The 17,824-nt window shown below is 35.9% G+C and overlaps 1 protein-coding gene across 1 annotated transcript; it reads right to left on the bottom strand.

The window, feature by feature from the left end:
- Positions 1-242: 242 nt before the first annotated feature.
- Positions 243-5,310, bottom strand: LOC115229854 (zinc finger BED domain-containing protein 5-like). The gene is made up of 5 exons (XM_029800128.1): positions 5,068-5,310; positions 4,127-4,198; positions 1,857-2,855; positions 1,260-1,499; positions 243-464 (listed from the first exon to the last, which is right to left on the bottom strand). The coding sequence occupies exons 1-5, from the start codon at positions 5,308-5,310 to the stop codon at positions 243-245; spliced, it is 1,776 nt and encodes a 591-aa protein (XP_029655988.1).
- Between the last annotated feature and the right edge of the window lie 12,514 nt (positions 5,311-17,824).

The raw sequence follows: 17,824 nt of genomic DNA, 5'->3' as shown, positions 1-17,824 counted from the left end.
AACAACTTTTGTATCTAATTCTTGGAAAAAATGAGGGAGCATGGATGTATCTGCGGAACCCTTTTCACCACACAATGTTTTGTATTGTAAATTATGTCGTTTCTTGAATCTTTGAAGCCAACCATTAGACGATTTGAAATTATTCAATGATAATTTTGAAGCGACCATCGACCCAATTTTCTTAATGGTCGGTCCAGATAAGGGAACTTTTTCAAGTCGCAATTTGTGAATTTTTCGAAAACTTAAAGATCGAGATTTTTAAGCTTTTCAGAATCACTAGTTTGCTCGGATAAATCAGAATAAATAGTTCCATTATCAAGAAAAGGGAAATCTTTTTTTATACGTGAAATTGTAGCCCTGCTAACTTTGAAAATTTCCGCAATTCTGCGCTCTGAAAGCTGGTTCCGTTTAATATATTGGGCTATTTCGAGTTTTTTTTCGTGATCAATTTTCATTTTAGGCATCTAGAAAACATAGAACAGTGAAAAATACTTCAACAAAGATAACAACGCGGCAAGGAAAAAATTCTTTAAAAAAAACGATAAAATATATAAAATAAAAATAATTATATTACAAAATATTTAGTTTATAGCAATTTTTAGATGGCTCATAACGAGGTCTATTTTTAATTGATTTTTACAAACCCCTTAGGAAAAAAGCAGTTTCAAAAAACGTGGCTCAAAAATAGAGTTTGTATCATAAGCGAGTATGGATCATACCCGAGGTCTGGCTCATAACGAGGTCCGACTGTATTTTTGATTACCTGTCCGTTTACCTTGTCTGAACTCTAAATGTTTTAGACCAGTGGTTCTTAACCTTTTTTAAGTCAGCGCCCCCTTTTGACACAATTTCGAAGCTTCAAAATTTCAGCGCCCCCCTATTATTTAATTTATTTTTTTTCAATTATAGATTTATTTGGCAATTTTTTCGCCAATTGTTTCATTTTAATATTTTCGAATATTACTTATTATTTTTTAGAATTAAAAAGGGTATTCACAAACCAAACTTTTTTATATAAAAAAATTTTAGTGACTGCCTTGTGCTTGATGGGAATTTGTCAATCGTTTTATGTCAGCTTCAATAGTCGACAGACTTAGTCTCAAATCTCCTCTATTCACAATTTGTAATTTATTTCTTTTTTTGGTCAAAATATTAGAGACTGCACTAAATCCTCTTTCAACTAGATATGTTGAAGGAAATGCTATTATAAGTGTTTCAATTTCATTCCACAATAAAGGATATTTTTTTCTATGAGTAACCCAGAATTGTTGATATCCATATTTGTTGAAAATGACTTTAGCTTCAAAGTCATATTTCAGATTTAATAAATTTTCTGTTATTTCTTGAGATAAATTAACGTTTTCAGTTTCAAATGGATTTATATACCAATCAAAAAATTTTAAATTTTCTAAATCTTCAAAGCGGATTTTCATGTCATCTTTTAACATTTTTAGATGCAAGCAAAAGCATTCACAGTCAGAATCCGTTAATTTTTCGACCTAATAAATATTATTACAAAAAATAACCCCAAATTTTTGTAGATTTGGAAAATTAATAAAAATCTTTTTCTTAATATTGTTTTCATAAAGTTGTAATTTTTCAATAAAAGGCATAATAATTCCTTTTACATTTATTAAATTGATATTGTTTCCTTGCAAGCTAATATTTACTTGGTTGATTTTATAAAAAATATCAGCTAGATAAGCTATATCAGCTTTCAATAAAATCAACTTACTAAAATGATTAAGGAATAATTACCTAAAAATTCTCTGCTCATGTAACTGACAAAATTCTAAGATTGAATCATACAATTCAAAAAATCGACACAAACAGTTTCCTTTTGAAAGCCATCTAACATGGGTATGCAAAAGAAGTCGTTCATAATGCTCATCGTTTTGTTCACAAATATGTCGAAATATTCTCGAATTCAATGGGTGCATTTTAATACGATTTATTGCACATATGACAACATTTAGTGATTCATTCAGCCTCTCACTTAAATTTTTCGCAGCTAAATGCTGTCTGTGAATGACGCAATGGATTGTAAAAATATTCGGTACTTTTTCCTTCATATATGCCAAAAACCCACGATGAACTCCAACCATCGCAGGTGCCCCATCTGTTGAACAAGCAAAAATATTGCTAAGGGGTATTTCATGTTTCAAAAAATATTGTTCAACAGTTTTGAAAATTGTTAATCCTCTTGTATCGAGTTCAAGGTGTTCAGAAAATAAAAATTCTTCTTGAATTACATCATTTTGATTAATATAACGTACGTAAACTAATAAAAGTGCAACACTATCGTTGAATGTCGATTCATCAATCTGAATTGAAAATTTTGTTGTTCTTAAAAATGCACATAGGGTTTCTTCGATATCAAATGCCATTTCATCAATTCTGGAAGAAACAGAACTATTACTCAAAGGAATTGATGAAATTATTTGTTCAGAATCACAATCAACCATTGAATTTAACACTTCTTTGATAGCTGGTAATATTAATGACTCTCCAATAGTATGAGGTTTTCCTGATTTCGCTATCAATTGCGATATTTTGTATGATGCTAATAGGCCTTTTTCAAGCATCTTCGAATTTTTTGTAAATAGTTGATTAATCATAAGACGATTTTCATAATTATATTTCAGATTAGAAAAATAATTGATATCCGCATCAAGTTTGTCAGGATGACAAATCTTAAGATGATTTAGCATTCTTGAAGGCTTCATTCCTTCATTTGTAAAGACCTTTTTACACATAAGACACATTGGAAGTGAATTGTTATGGTCGTAGGGTATCACTCCAAACTTTAGGTATTCATCCGAATATATACGTCGTTTTACTTTTTTATCAGACATCTATAAAATATAATTAAAATATTTATTAAAAAGTTCTAAAATATTAAATACAATTAACAAATATTTATAAATATTATCAGTGAATAATTTTTTTACGTACACACAAGACAATTTGAATTTAGAATTAATAGAAAAGCACGTGATAATGATTTACAAAAACTAATAAAATATTTATAATAATTAAAAAAAATTAAAATTCCAGCGCCCCCCTAATATGTTCCAGCGCCCCCAGGGGGGCGCCAGCGCCCCCGTTAAGAATCACTGTTTTAGACCAAAATGGAGAAAAGCAATTAAAGCTTATGAAAGTTAATTGACTGATTAAATATTTAACAAGGAATAGATATTAACAAGGAGACAATGAGATTCGAATATTCAAGACAACGAAAAACAACTACGAAGTGGTTTTTCTGAACATTATTGAACCAAACTAGATTCAAATAACTCTAAAAGCAAAACTAAATATCAACACTGAATACTATCTCAATAAAAACAATAAATCACAACAATCAATTAATTTCCATTTCTTTTGTCAGAGCCAATTTCCGAGACAAACGATGATTGCCAGTCATCGAATCAATCCCAAAATATTGTACTCGAATATTCAACCCTTCATAAAATCCGAGATCAGCTGGTTTCTTAGTCTCAAAAATATAACAAAATAAATACATTGTCGAGAGAAAGGTGATTACAGTGAAGAAAAATTGGCTGCATTGTTTTGTAGACTCTCACCCAAACACCATTATCACTACGAATAACTCAAAAAACAAACGTCATTTCAACTATTGTGGCATCATAGACTTGATACAATTTTAAATCTACTTCTTTCTAGAAAATGATATATCGTTTAGAATACGTTTTGAAGGATCGTCTCATTCAGTGCCTCTCGAGCATATTCCAAGGCCTCAACAGAAGGAGCAAATAAAAAAAGACAATTCTCGTCAAGAGGTTCAACAAGTACACCTAAAAATAATTAAATATGCCTAACCAGACTGACTGAAATGTCGTCTGAGTCCCTGTCCCCCCGATCCAATGATGCGGGCTCGCTGACTTGAGGTCACTTCCAATACTCTGCTGACAGGCCAGCACTCCTTTACTGATTCCCGTGGCTTATCAATTGCTGTTTTCATTTGATTTACCAAACGACAAATTGCCTCTAAAAAGATTATAACTGCAATAACAAACCATGCCCTTTCTCCAGCGAGTCTGCTAGTATATCTAAGCATATTCCATCTCCCTTGACATCCAACTACCCAATGGTCACAAACACTAACCTGCATAGAATTGAATCCACGGACACTTCCAGCTACTTTAAAATCCATGTTTCCAAGGGAGTCTTCCATTCCCTTAAAAATAGCATTTTTGATCAACAGTGATGTCGGTGATGACCTTCCACCGTCTCCCACATGACGTACTCACAACCCCCATGGCAATCCCAGCCACCAATTCCGTGATTTGAACTCCCGCGTCCATCAACGCCAACGATCCAGCACATACGGAAGCCATTGAAGATGAGCCTGAATAAATCACGAATTTTCACACCATGGGAATCCGTGACGTCACAAGATACACTAAAAAACCGATTTCCCGCCTTTGGAATGGTCGGAAGGAGAGCTCTCTCCGCCAGTGCCCCTGACATGTCATACAGTACTCTTACCATGACCCATCTCCCTTCGATTCAAGTTTCCACTCTGTCTAACCTCGTTTGTCGAATAAGGCGGAAACTAAGCCAAATATAAAAAATATATACTTCATAGATCAGTTCGAATTGCTTATCGACACAGGCACTGAGACACGATTAGCAGGTAACACCAACCCGGTAATCGCGGAAAATGGATGTCTCCGTGACGTGGAATATGGGGATAACAACTCGACACAACTCAAAACCTACTATGAACAATCTTTTCTAATACTTGTGTCTCCCCCCGTCGGAAAATGGCAGAACCGTGTATTCCTGGTGCTATATCTACCTCACAAGAGACGTCTCTAATTTGAGAAAAGGTCCTTCCGTCAGTCCTCACTTCAGACCGAAGAATGTGATCACGGAAATGAGTAGTCAGTAGATTGTTAAATATGTTGTTATGAGAGTCAGAAGGAATGTTCAGTTCTTGGCTAAAGACGTATATTTACAAACCAATGGCCTTTTCTGTGAACTTTGATTTGAGCAATGAGAGTGCTTCAACTCCACTTTTCTACAGGTGGCACACAAAATTACCTTATCGGAAGGCGGAAGATTTAGAAATTCCAAAAAATAGTCTTTAAGACATCTACTTATATCAAATTGACCAAACCCTGAAATTTCTCGAACGTTGATTTCAGAATTTGTATCATCAAAATGTATCACTTCCTTCTGAATTCTCAAAAAACGTCCTGCAAGAAGCACACAGTTTTCCCAGGCCGTGGAAATGGCTCGCATCACCACGGAAGTTGGTTGGTTATCCATGGCCCCCTCCAACATGACTACTCATTGAGGTAATTCCAATTACTTATCTTTCCATTCGAGTCCACGACCATGACAATGTTTCCTGAACATTCTAAAAGCTCTTGTTTTGAGGGAAACAAAATTATTGACCCATTCGGCATCAAAGCCAACCGAATCGCTGCGACTGTTCGGTTAATGGGCAAATGGGAAGAAACCAGACTCAGAGATCCTAAAAAAGAAAACCAAATTTTAATAACCCGCATTGATGCCCAAAACCTCGGAATCAAATGTATGGTCAGTAGAAAGAGATTTAACGTGCATCTTTGGAATTACAAAACAAAATACTAACGTTGAGAGCAAAGTCCATCCGAGGGTCCAAAATCGGTCTGATTGATCGGTCTAATGTGATAAAAATACAAAAACCGATCAGTCTGCTTGTCAGAACTTGGGTCTCAATATTGACATTTGGTTTCCTTTTATTGTTGATTTGCCCTTCCTGTTTATTTCGTGATTTGAAATCGACCAAAAAATATTTAAATGTACAAAAAACATTCAAAGATGGTCCGACGGCGGCTGCTTGATTGACAGCGACGATTGAACTTATCATTGTGCAATTTTTGCACTCAAAATAATTCAAAAATAATTTACTTGAACCAAGACTGACCCGGCAGCCTGTCGTCCTATTTTATCGGTTTCCACTGTTAGAATGCTTGAGGTAATTTTTATTAAAAACCTGTTCCCATACTCTATTTGATGGCTAACATTTCGTATAAAATTTTTTAATTTATCTGGAAAAAATTTCACTAGCTTCTACAAATAATAATTTTTCTGATTTAAACAAACCATGTTTCGGTGCCACATTGTGAGTGTATTTTAAAAACTGAGACTATTATCGTGTTTTAATTAATAGTATTTTAATTAAAAACATACCTTCATTATAATAAATTAATTCAATAATCCAGGTTGATAACGAAGATCAACTTGCGGAGCTGGCATGTCACGAGGATACTCAGCTGAGCAAAATTATTACATAATTAAATCATTCAGTGAAAATCAGTGTTATAAAAAAGTCCATAGCTACTCAAATTAACAAAAAATTTTAACTCAGTCGCATATTTTAAACCCCTCAAAAAACCACACATTCAAAAACTCATTGAGTCAACGAAAAAATAACCGAGTTGATCATAGAGAATTCATCACAGTCCCTGTCCATCAGCAACGCAACAAGATTAGTAAGCTGATGCTTCAATTCGTCCAGCACTAGTCCTCGAATCGTCTCATTGACAAAACACTGAGCATCCACCAACAATTTCTTCTGTCCAATCAGCACATAAACTAACTCGAACGAAGCTTAAATAATATCCCGTAAGCTGTCGTCGATAGTCGCCAAAATCAGACAAATTGGGCAACAGCACAGACATCAAATGACACAAGAATGTCGAAACTGACGAAAACGTGGCTGCAGCTATTAGTGGGTCAGAATATTGAATAATACATGCCAAATGGTTTTCACAACAGGTGTCTGGACAGATGAGAGAAGAACAGAATTCGACAACTGATCTAAACTCCCGAGACGTGCAATGCGGCACAATCTATCAAAATCAACCCCAAAAGTCATTAACTGACGAAACAGCCAACAGCAAATGACAGTAATCCACCTTAACGTGTGCTTGTAAACAGCCAGAGCGAGCAAGGTTTACCAGATCGGCCACTCCCAGGCAATCCTGTCCAGACAACTCACTAAATATTAGCAAACATAGTCAACTGGGTTGTCAGTTTGTGTGACGATATTCCGAATATTTGTTTTACGTAGAAATGAGTCAAAAGTGTGGGGGAATGAATGTCATTTAACACGTCTAAATTCGATTTATTTGCAATCAACTTGAAACAGCTTCGCGGACTGTCTCCACCTTAGAAATGCACACCAAAGACCCCAAAACCCTACTTTTGACGTACATAAAGTGGGAAGGATTGGGCACCATCTCACCACTCTCTGAGTTTTTGAACAAAAAATGAGTGAAATCCAACAAATAAAGTATAAACTTGACAACTTCAGTCGTATTCTTATCACAGCTGACACAAAAAGTCTAAAATAGTCATTTGAGTAGTCTACCTCTGCAACAGTAAGAGTGGAATAAATTGCCGACTTGGGACTGTTGAGGGAACATGCATCAATCACAGGGGCGACAACCAAATCATAAAAACTGTCCAAAAATCCATCGACGAGACAATTTTTCTAAAAATATCAAAAATTACAAAACAGAAATCAAAAACTCGAGTCGACTTGTTAACAGGGACTCGTCTGAACAGAAGACTGTTACATTTTCTCCCAAAATTCTCAGCAAATCAGTCCTTTTGGTAAATTCTCTGCAAATTCTAGTCAAATTGACGTGTTCTGGTTTAGCTTTAATAAATTCTTGAACCAGTCTGACCGCAGTTTTGTAATAAGAAGCAAAAAATGACCACTCCAATGACCAATCACTACAAGTCGATAGTCCCTTCTCACACAAAGTCTCGATATCCAACGGACATTCCAAGGGAGGGAGTGAGGACCGGAATTTGGGGGACTGTTTTTTAAAAAGATCCCGTAATAACTAAAATTAACCAGAAAATTTAACTCGATGTCCACCCTGGTCCTTAAATAGTCTCATCAAGTCGGTGAGGAGCAGCCAGGTCGAAATATCCTCAAATATTCGGAAATTCTGATTGAATGCTGAATGAATGGCATCAAAACTAAGCAATGATCAGACGAGAGATACATTTCCCTCATAACTTCATTCTTTGAGGTCTTTCCGGGAATAAATTCGAGTAGCCAACATAAAATATCTCCACAGGTTGGTACAGATCCTCCACACAGCCCAACAACCGACTTGACGGACAATAAAACTTGTCTTGGTTCCCACGGAAGCTGGTTTATGAGGTCACTGGTTGACAAATCAAAGAATTTTATCAAAGGCTCAATGCACTTATAAAATGAGAAATTGACAGGAACACTGCGAAGGACCAGAAACTGAGCAAAAGAAGAGGAATCGACTTTTAAAAACATATCGAGGATTAGAGAAAGTACAAAATCAAGACCAACCCGTCCATTTTTGACTAAAATGCCAACATTGCGGGTAAAAATATCGAAAAATTTTAATTCCTGTTGATTGAGAAGCAGAGAGTAGTTCAGGTATATTTTGAGCACGAATTTGGGAGTAAATCTATCCATCAATGTGGTCATTGCGGCCTCAATCAAAGTGAAATAATCAGTTTCCGGTTTTTTAAAAACAAAGCTGTTTTCATCGGAAAATATGAAAATAAAAATTTGCTGAAATTTTGCCGGAAACAGCGAATTTCCAGGTTCACTTTCGTTTAAGACAGAAATAAGATTCGCGTAAAGTGGAATTTGCTCAGCGGGGCTCAACGAACCACTTTTCTAAGAGTTTTTTGAGTAAATTACTTTGATAAAGTAATCTAGCCAGTCAAACTGGAGAACTATGACGAAATAAGCACGAAGAAGAATAGAATTCTCTGAAACATTGCCAATATCCAGGCGGATAATGTCGAAAAAAATGTTGTGAGCATTTTCTTGAGATGAGAGTGTGTCTACTGATTTGATAATGTTTTTTAAAGGCCGGCTAAGATGATTTCTTATTGCAGACTTCAAGTTCTCGTATTTGATATTATCTTCAATTTCGTTCTTTTATTAAATGAATTTAATACTTTAAAATTCTTTATACTTTCGATTATTTTGCACGTGAACTCACAAGACTCCATATAAAAATCTATTTAAATTAACATTATTTTATTAAAATTTATGATTTAAAAATTTCTTTAAATAATTTTATTTTTCTAACTTACTTTGTAAGTCATTATGAGGATTCTACTGAAACTATAATAAAGACTCTTTCCTAGGAAGGTTTTTGTAGATGCCTCTCAATGCATGGCTCTAATGGCCTAAGTGCTTATTCACGTGTAGGCTAACGAGGGCTAAGCATCTAATTTAAAGAAATATATATCTGATCAAAAAGAATGGGAAAGATGTAATTATTAAACAGAAAGATCAAATCAGTGAAAATTAACTACTTTGCACTAAAAATGATTTAAAGGGGAAATTTCTAACCGATTCCGCATTTGACGACGCTTGCGTTTGAGTTTTCGCATCCTTTTCTTTTTCCACTAAAAATTATTAACATGACACAACCTTAGCCCTCATCAACACGTTATACTAATAATTTATTTAAATTTTATTAATATTAAACATATTCATATCTTAAATATATAATAATTAACTTTCCTCATTATATTCATTTATAAATTCAAAAATATTAAAAAGGAAGTACAAAAGTGTATAGGAAGACTTTAGGAAAGTAAGCTTATCGACTTAAGAGTAATTAATGAGCATGCTCTATCACTTTTGAAATAGAAATCTAATATATTTCTCTACAAATAAGCCAATTAATGTGGAAGTGAGTGTTACTTCAATCGATAATTTAAAATTAGTGGAAATAAAGTCCCTTCCGATGTCTTTTCTCAGCGAGATTGGGACAAAATTCTTTGCCGTCGACCTTCAACTGACTTGGAACCACTCCTCGACCAACACAGACTGACTTGTTTCCGTTCCGCCTGTCAGCCATACTCAGGCTCCTGGCTGAATGTACTCCCTTCTCCACCTTTGGATACTGTCCTCGATAGGGATTCACTCCGTTTGGGTATCTTGGGTACCTTCGACTCCCTGTCTGCAGACCTCACCTCTGTTGTTGTGGGGATAAAGTTGACGCCTTTGGCTACATCCGAATAAGCGCCGGCCGATTTCCTCGGCACACTGAAATTAACAATCTAATTCACAAAGCTCTGAAAAGAGCTGGTTTCCCTTCAATTCTGGAACCGACGGGCCTTGTTTTTGAAGATGCTTGAACGGTTGTCTCTATAACCGATAGTATCCGCAGCGCTCTGTTTAACAGCCACAAACAACTTTTCCTGAAGAACGTCTGACTTCTTTGTCATATTTAGTTTTTATATATGTTGCTCGATATTATCTTAATATTTTTTTCTTTTCACGGAATTGTTTATTAGCTAGTTTTAATAATTTAAGAAAAATGTATGACAATAAAAAATTAATGAAGATTAGAATCGATACGCATTAAAAAAGCTGAAAAAGGACGACAAAATTTATTCCAAGAATCGAGATTGTATAAACTAAAGTATACTAATAATTTATTTAAATTTTATTAATATAAACATATTCATATCTTAAATATATAATAATTAACTTTCCTCATTATATTCATTTATAAATTCATAAATTATAAATTCAACTAAAGTATTATATATGCAAATATACTATTGGAAAATCCTCCAGTAAATCGATCAGTCAGTGCTGCATGTTTAATGGCATTGTGGGCTAACTCAATAGCCTCACTCTGTGTTGTATGAATTCCACGATAACTGGCAATGATTATAAAAGAAAATACTGCATATTTATCCAAGTACGCGTCCTTATTCCGCCTGACCCGATTGTCGTAACGCGACATGTGCAGTCTACAGTTGAGAAGGAATTTATTGCAAATTGATAAATTCCTGCATTATGGACACATAAGAGAATAACGGTCTAAAAATATAACAAGAACTCAAATATACCGATAATTGGTGTGGAAGTATGAAATTTGATAGAATTTTTTTAATGAAATCTTTCAAAAACATTGGATATACATCCCAAGACCGTCTAGAAAACAAATTAATTCAAAAAATACAGAAAATAACGAGAAAATTCTTGCTCCAAGAAATCCAAAACATACATGTTCCCAGAAAAACCAATGATGGCGTTATTGGCAATCTGGGAAATTTTGATGTTATTATTTGTATCTGATATTTTAATACAAAAATTCATTACAGCTTTCGTCGGGAGCATTTGTTTTACCTAAAATTGGCTTTTTTGTTTGAAAAGTTTTATTTACTTCTTTCCTAGTAGAATGTTACTTCCATTGTTTTATATAGACTGCAGCTCTGAAATTTAGGAATCTTGCTACCTTCGGCCAGCCTCAAAGAGTGCCCAGGATCGACAGTAGACAGAGCGAGATTTCCGCGCGAGAATGGCCGAATTTTCAAATGTTAATTAATAAATAACTGTTAAATGTTAATTAATTTTTAAACTTCATTACATAGGACCTGTTTGTCCATGTCAAATAATAGTTTTTTTATATTGACAATTTAAACGAAAAAAAATAAAACTATTTTTTTTATTTATTAGGTTTGATTCAGGGAATAAGTTAGGTACTTTTGTCGAAGTGGTCGCAGTTTTTTTAGAAGATAATTAAAATTAATTAATTTTTTTAGTGAAAAAATAGATATTTAATTTATAATCGACAAAAGTACCATAAGTTCGACAAATACCATAGTTATTCACGAATTTATAAGAGCCTGGAGGTCAGCTCAAAGTCGCCGCACTGCGTATCGAGTGGCAGTTTCCGCGGAGCACCGCGACCGAGATTCGCTGGAAGAGCCAGCTCGTCTCCCTCCGGTCGTTGGTCTCCTGGCAATTCTCCTGGCAATGTCGGAAAGAAGGCGAGTCGCAGACTTGCCGACGATTCCAGATGTTTCGAAGGCGAGGGGCACAAACTCGTAAGAGTCCGGAATACTTCCGTACTTCGACCTCTTAGCCTCCTCAGCCTGAGCACTGGCAGACCCGGTTAGTGATGGACTTAAGTAACATCGTCGCGGAGAACGAGTCAAACACAAGTTGCATTCCAAATCAGGGACTTGCCTTCCCTGAAAGGGAAGGTAGTCATCCCGTCAGGACGCTTTCCATCACTCCGACAGAGACCGACTGGCTCTAGAGTGAAGGGGAAACCTGCCGACTCAGTGCCCTTTTCACGACGTCATTGAGGTAAGTGTGGCGAGGAATTCTGCCAGCACTCTTAAACTATTGAATTTATTTTTTACCATTTTACGATTGATCTGAGTTGATTTTCGACTTTTGGTTTTCGAATCGAACCCAGGTTGAGAACCGCCTCTATAAACATGCGTCAAAAAATAGTAAAGATACAATTAATCAATTCATGAAACTACAAAACAAAAGCCTTTTGACTTCTTGATCGGCATTGATCTCAAAAAGGAAGTAAAAAATCTAACAAATTCTGAAGTTCATAAAAAAGGAAAATAGCCCTCGGAAATATTGTAAAATTTGGAGAAAAGATGAAAAAGCGGATAAAATGGAAAGACAGTAAACACTTTTAAGTTTCTATTTTTGGTTCCTGTCAAATTTGAAAAATGGAAAATTTCCGAATTTCATCAAAAATTTTAAAATATTTATTATATATTTTCGTCGATGGAAATAACCAAATTATTAATTTTTATCGAAATAAAAGACTCTTCCAATACCAAAAGCAGACCCATTAGCGGAATTCCATCCACAGAAGATAGAGCAAAAAGGGTTCAATATATTGTTATGCTTTTATTTGTCTTTACTCCACCGTTTTTGATTTCAGATTTAATCGGGTGAATTCTACGACTCGATTGGTTTGATTTTTCATTTTTGGTAGGTTTTTGTTTCATTTAAATGCGTAACAACGGGATAAATAGAAAATTTGTACTCATATGAAGTACATGATCATTTAGAGTCTAGGTCTTACACGTCAAATACCATGATTTCAAAGAATCCTTTCAGAAAACTTCAGACATTTTCCGTTTTAAATTTTTTGACTTAATGTGAGTAATGTTAATATTCTAAAACTAGTAAATACTTGGATCGATATGTCAAGAGCGTTTGACTCTATCCGTCCAGACTCACTCATGAGAGTCCTGAAACTTTCTCAAACGAAGATGACATCAGAATGATAAGAGTGTAACTGACAAAAACGGAACTCACTGATCGCCTTGGAACAATATTGTCCAGACTTTTGCTGACAAACGTGGAAACCCCTTAAGGCGACTATCCCTCACCTCTTCTGTTTGTGATTTACCTCGAGGCCTCATTGAGAGAGTTGAGAAGCCTATACGAGAAGCCAATCAGCGAAACAATTTACGCTAAAGACGTCTACTTTGTGTCGACCGGCAAATCCGCGCACCTTAGACTATTGGAGATTGCACCGGGAGAACTTAGAGAATGTTTCTTAATTATGAACACGGACAAGACCAACGTTGTCGATGTATCACGTTCGGATACCAGCTATGAAACATGGAGACTGTCAAAAAAGCTTGGTCACTGCTAGAGCAGGGGTGGCCAACCGGTCGATCGCGGCATGTTTCGTGGTCGATCGCTCGATATATAAATGCTAATTATTTTTTTTTGTATTTAAATTATTATAAAAAAAAATATTTATCAATATTAAGTAAGTATTTTTCACGTGTCTTGTTATGAGGTGTAACAAAAAGTCCAAATCATATAAATTTAATGCCAAATGGGAAAAAGACTATATTTTTACGATGCACATGGAAAAATGCACATGTAGCTATGCAATAAAATCATTTCATTACCAAAAAGGGGAAATCTTTGTCGGCATTTTAATTCTTTACATCCCGAGTTCAACAAACACTTTCCTTTAAATTCCTTATTACGGGAAGAGAAAGTTGAACAATTAAAAAATCTTTTTTTTCACAACATACAATTTTGAAAAAGTTTATTAATTCGTCCAGATCTGCAACAATTGCATCATTGCGAGTGACTCGTCTCTTCGTAAAACATAAAAAACCTTTCACTGATGGGGGAATTTTAAAATCTTGTTTTTTGGAAGCTGCCGATTCACTATTTGATGGTATGAAAAATAAACAGGAAATTTCAAATTGCATCAAAGACTTCAGCTCTCAAAACAGTCAATTGTCAGAAGGGCTGAAAGCATTTCTGAAAATCTTCTTTCGCAGTAAAAAGGAATCTTTACGCATGTTCGTGTTTTTCTCAATTTAGAATTACAGGGAAAGAAATATATATTATCGATATGATCAGTTCAAAAATGCTTTCATAATGAAGTTGGAATTATGGATATCTCAAATCAGAAAAGAAAATTTTACCCATTCCTAACATTGAAGATGAATTCACAAAACAACTTGTGAATAAAAATCATTATGTCAATGAATTGCTATGGTACTAAAAATAATGAACGAGTTTATAACATTTAGCGATTTCAAGAAATTACTATATTATGCAGTTTCTTTGTTTCTCCGTTCATGGATGTAGACATCGAAAATATTTCAGAAGAATTTAGCAAGATTTTTGACGTTGATCGAAGAAAAAGTCAAATAGAAATTATAAATCTAAAAAATGACATCACTTTAAAATTACATTCAAATGTCAACATGTGGAAATTTATGTCTCAGGAAAATATCCAATTTTGATTGATTCGTATCAACGAATTCTTTCATGCTTTGGAAGCACATATTTATCCAAAACATCATTTTCAAGTATGAAAATGATAAAATCTCAATACAGGACACGTTTTTAACGGATGACCATCTTGGGGATTGCATGAGAATAGCAATAAGCTTTATACGAGCCAGAATTTGATAATCGCAAGTGAATTACATGCCAAAAATCGCATTAATTTTTAATTGTAAAATAAAATTTTTGATATAAATATTAAGTCGATCTCCAAAAATCGCAAAATGAAAAGCAAAATATTGGATTACTGAATGCCTTATGAATTGTGGAACGATATCCAACTGGTTGTCAGGAGTGCTGCAATAAAACATTTCAAATACAAAATGGCTGTTAAGAGCTCCGAGCGGGTCTCTGTCAACACCTAAATCACCGCTCAGGCTCTTAAAATTGCTAGCGCTTCTGACAAAGAAAGCTTAACTCAAGATTCAAAATGCCTGCCAGGAGGGATGAAGAAAGCTACTGGCATGGGACGGAGTTGTTTCTTGAAAATGGACAGTATATGGAAGAGCAGGGATATTTGCTTAAGGATCAAAGTCATACTGGGCAATGCAATTGTGCTTCCGGTTTTTCTATAAAGCGCGGAAACATGAATACTGAAAAAGGCGGATGGACGAAAAATTGATTTTTTGAACTTTGGTGTTTAAGGAGGTTACTGAGAATCCTTCGGACGTTAAAAATAACGAACATCGATATATTCAAATAGGTTTAAACGGATATTGAGAAGAGAAGGAGATTGAGAAGTTGTTGGCCAACAAGGAGGGGGATTACAAGCCATCCAAACGTAGTTGTCTTGGAATTGAGCTGTCTTAGATCGCACGGTGACACTTTTTATTGTTTCCTAAATAAATCATATTTCTGATTTAGTCCATGTTTTCAGTGTATTTTTGGATTTGTTGATTTTTTGAAAATGAGTATTTAAATAAGAAAAATAATAGCCACATCACACAAAAGCATCCACGAAAACAAATTTTAAGACGAATTTATACAGAAGGCGACGCACTTTCCCATTTGTTGATATCTGCGCTTATGGAGTATCGACGTATTATTTTCAGCGGCTTGAATAGGTTATAGTGCAAGTTTTTTTTAACTGGACAATCACATATTGAGACAACATATCATAAATCCTTAGTTTAAGATGATAGGGAGGGTGCAGAGGAAGTAAACAAGTTAATAAAGTCAACAATAACGGAGACGGGTCTCCTAAAAAATCAAATAGATTGGTTGCATCCACAAGGAGAACTCGCATATGATTTTCATCCTAACCCTAACTTAAACCCGAACGCTAGAGCTGGAAAATGGTCAAAAGTTTTTATGTTTTTTTACAATAATTGCATAATGACCCAGTGGATGCGAAAACAAGTTCCTATCTTTTGTGTTATTATTTAATTTTATTAACCAAAACGAAGCTAGATTAGTTTTATATTATAAATCGTCACGCTCCGGCAGCCAGTATCGCGTGCGTGTTGCCACGAAGAACTGCAATTCCGATACGTTGGCGGAGCCAATACCCCTCGCGACTGTCCCTCCTTCGTTTAGCCAGCATCGCCCCAATTTCCTTGAGAAATTCCGCGGTTTTGGATCCCACTACACCAGACGTCTCTATCGAGATTGGGACAAAACGGAAAAGTTTTCCGATCTCCAAATACTTAGATATCTTCGCCTTTTCTGCTGCACTAGCAGCCCAACCGGGCGAATGAATATTCCGAAGAATCATGGACTGGGAGAACGTGTCTACGCACGTCGCATCCCATGCGAGTGATTTTCGAGTACGGGAAAAGAGTTATCCCATCGGGCCTTCTGCCATCTCCCCAGTCAAGCCCGACGGGTTCCAGGTGTGCTGGAAATCCTGCGCTCTCGAGGGCCCGTCGTATTATGTCGTTGAGTGCGGCATGGCGGGGAGCGCGACCTGCACTCCTCTTGCAAGACAAAGGTGTAGTCCTTTGGAATCGACTATTCCTCCACACCGGCATCTGTGTTCCTGACAGACGTCAAGACCCAAGCGTTGTGCAACACCGATTCTCACACAATCGTCGTCCATAAGCGTACCGAATGAACTGCATGGAAATGCGTGGAGCCATGCACCACTCCCGTGCTGTGCCCCGGATAGCAAACAGACGAGCCGGTGTTGGTTCAACTTGCATGATATTGCGTCCCAACAATTCTGTCTCGAGACATCATCCGGGATTGAAAGTCCGGCTTCTTTCCATGGCAAGCAAGCCTTGTCAAATACTGTGTCCAAGGAGAGTCCAGTAGTGTTACGTAGGATTTCCTGGACGAGATGACTGCAGCTTGAAAGCGATGACAGATATGCCGGGAATGCGAAATCCAGCGCCGACCTGAGACCCGTTCCTCCGATGCGTGTAGGAAGTTTGCATTGATTCCAACCAGGTTCGTCAAAGTGGATGTTCAAGAGCGATTCAGCTGAACTTCTCAAAGTTCTATCCAGTGTCTGTAGAATGTCTCGATGTTCCAAGCAGGGAGAACAACGGAGAGCGTATTGGAGTTTAGGCAAGCCAATGCTATTTTTCAAAAGGAAGAATGCAGTATGAGCATTGAGTAAGGAGAGTTTCTCCGTAACTCTAGAAAGACCCTTGTTGTGATATTTATCAGCTCCGATTTCTTTATATTTATATCGAGTCCGAGTTTTCGTAGTACAGGCACGGCTTGTGACAGAACGTCAAAAACTTTTCCCCACGGCCCTCCAATCGTGGCATCATCAAGATACCAGAGGTTCAGTTCCGCGCTGATGGAACGTACAGTTTCGTCGATTGCCAACGCAAAGAGAAGTGGACCAAGCGGGTCCCCTTGCTGGACTCCAGTCTCCGAATAGATAATCTTGTCCGCAAAGTTCCTATCTTGCTTCTAAAGTGCAATGCTTTGTTTTGTAAACAACAACACATTTGTCCCTTCTGAATTATACAACTTAAGTGATTGAAACCATCTGAGCTTGTTTATGAAAATTTGATAAAAATGCAGTTCTAGACGATATACTGTGAATATAGTCCATGTTTTCAGTCTTAGTTGAACTAGCATCGCAAGATTTACAGTCGGCGACGTAAAGAACTCTACAACTTATCGAACTCTCATTTGGCTTACCTGAAAAGATAGATTTTCTTTATATGCATAGTAAGATTTGAGTAAAATTAAACTCATTTAATAAGTCAAAAAATATCAAAAAAGACATTTTTATGCAAA

This window comes from Octopus sinensis, unplaced genomic scaffold (assembly GCF_006345805.1).
Source record: "Octopus sinensis unplaced genomic scaffold, ASM634580v1 Contig13678, whole genome shotgun sequence".
NCBI classification, from domain to species: Eukaryota; Metazoa; Mollusca; class Cephalopoda; order Octopoda; family Octopodidae; genus Octopus; species Octopus sinensis.
Note: the sequence above shows the minus strand (reverse complement) of the source record. Positions and strands in the feature narration are given on the sequence as shown.

Bases quoted from the DNA above. Each gene is read 5' to 3' on its own strand.
- LOC115229854 (XM_029800128.1), bottom strand. From the start codon at position 5,310: ATGTTGGAGGGGGCCATGGATAACCAACCAACTTCCGTGGTGATGCGA. The intron at 4,199-5,067 runs GTAATTTTGTGT...GCTATTTTTAAG, and splicing joins ATCTTCCGCCTTCCGATAAG to GGAATGGAAGACTCCCTTGG. The intron at 2,856-4,126 runs GTTAGTGTTTGT...TATATTTTATAG, and splicing joins GTGGATTCAATTCTATGCAG to ATGTCTGATAAAAAAGTAAA.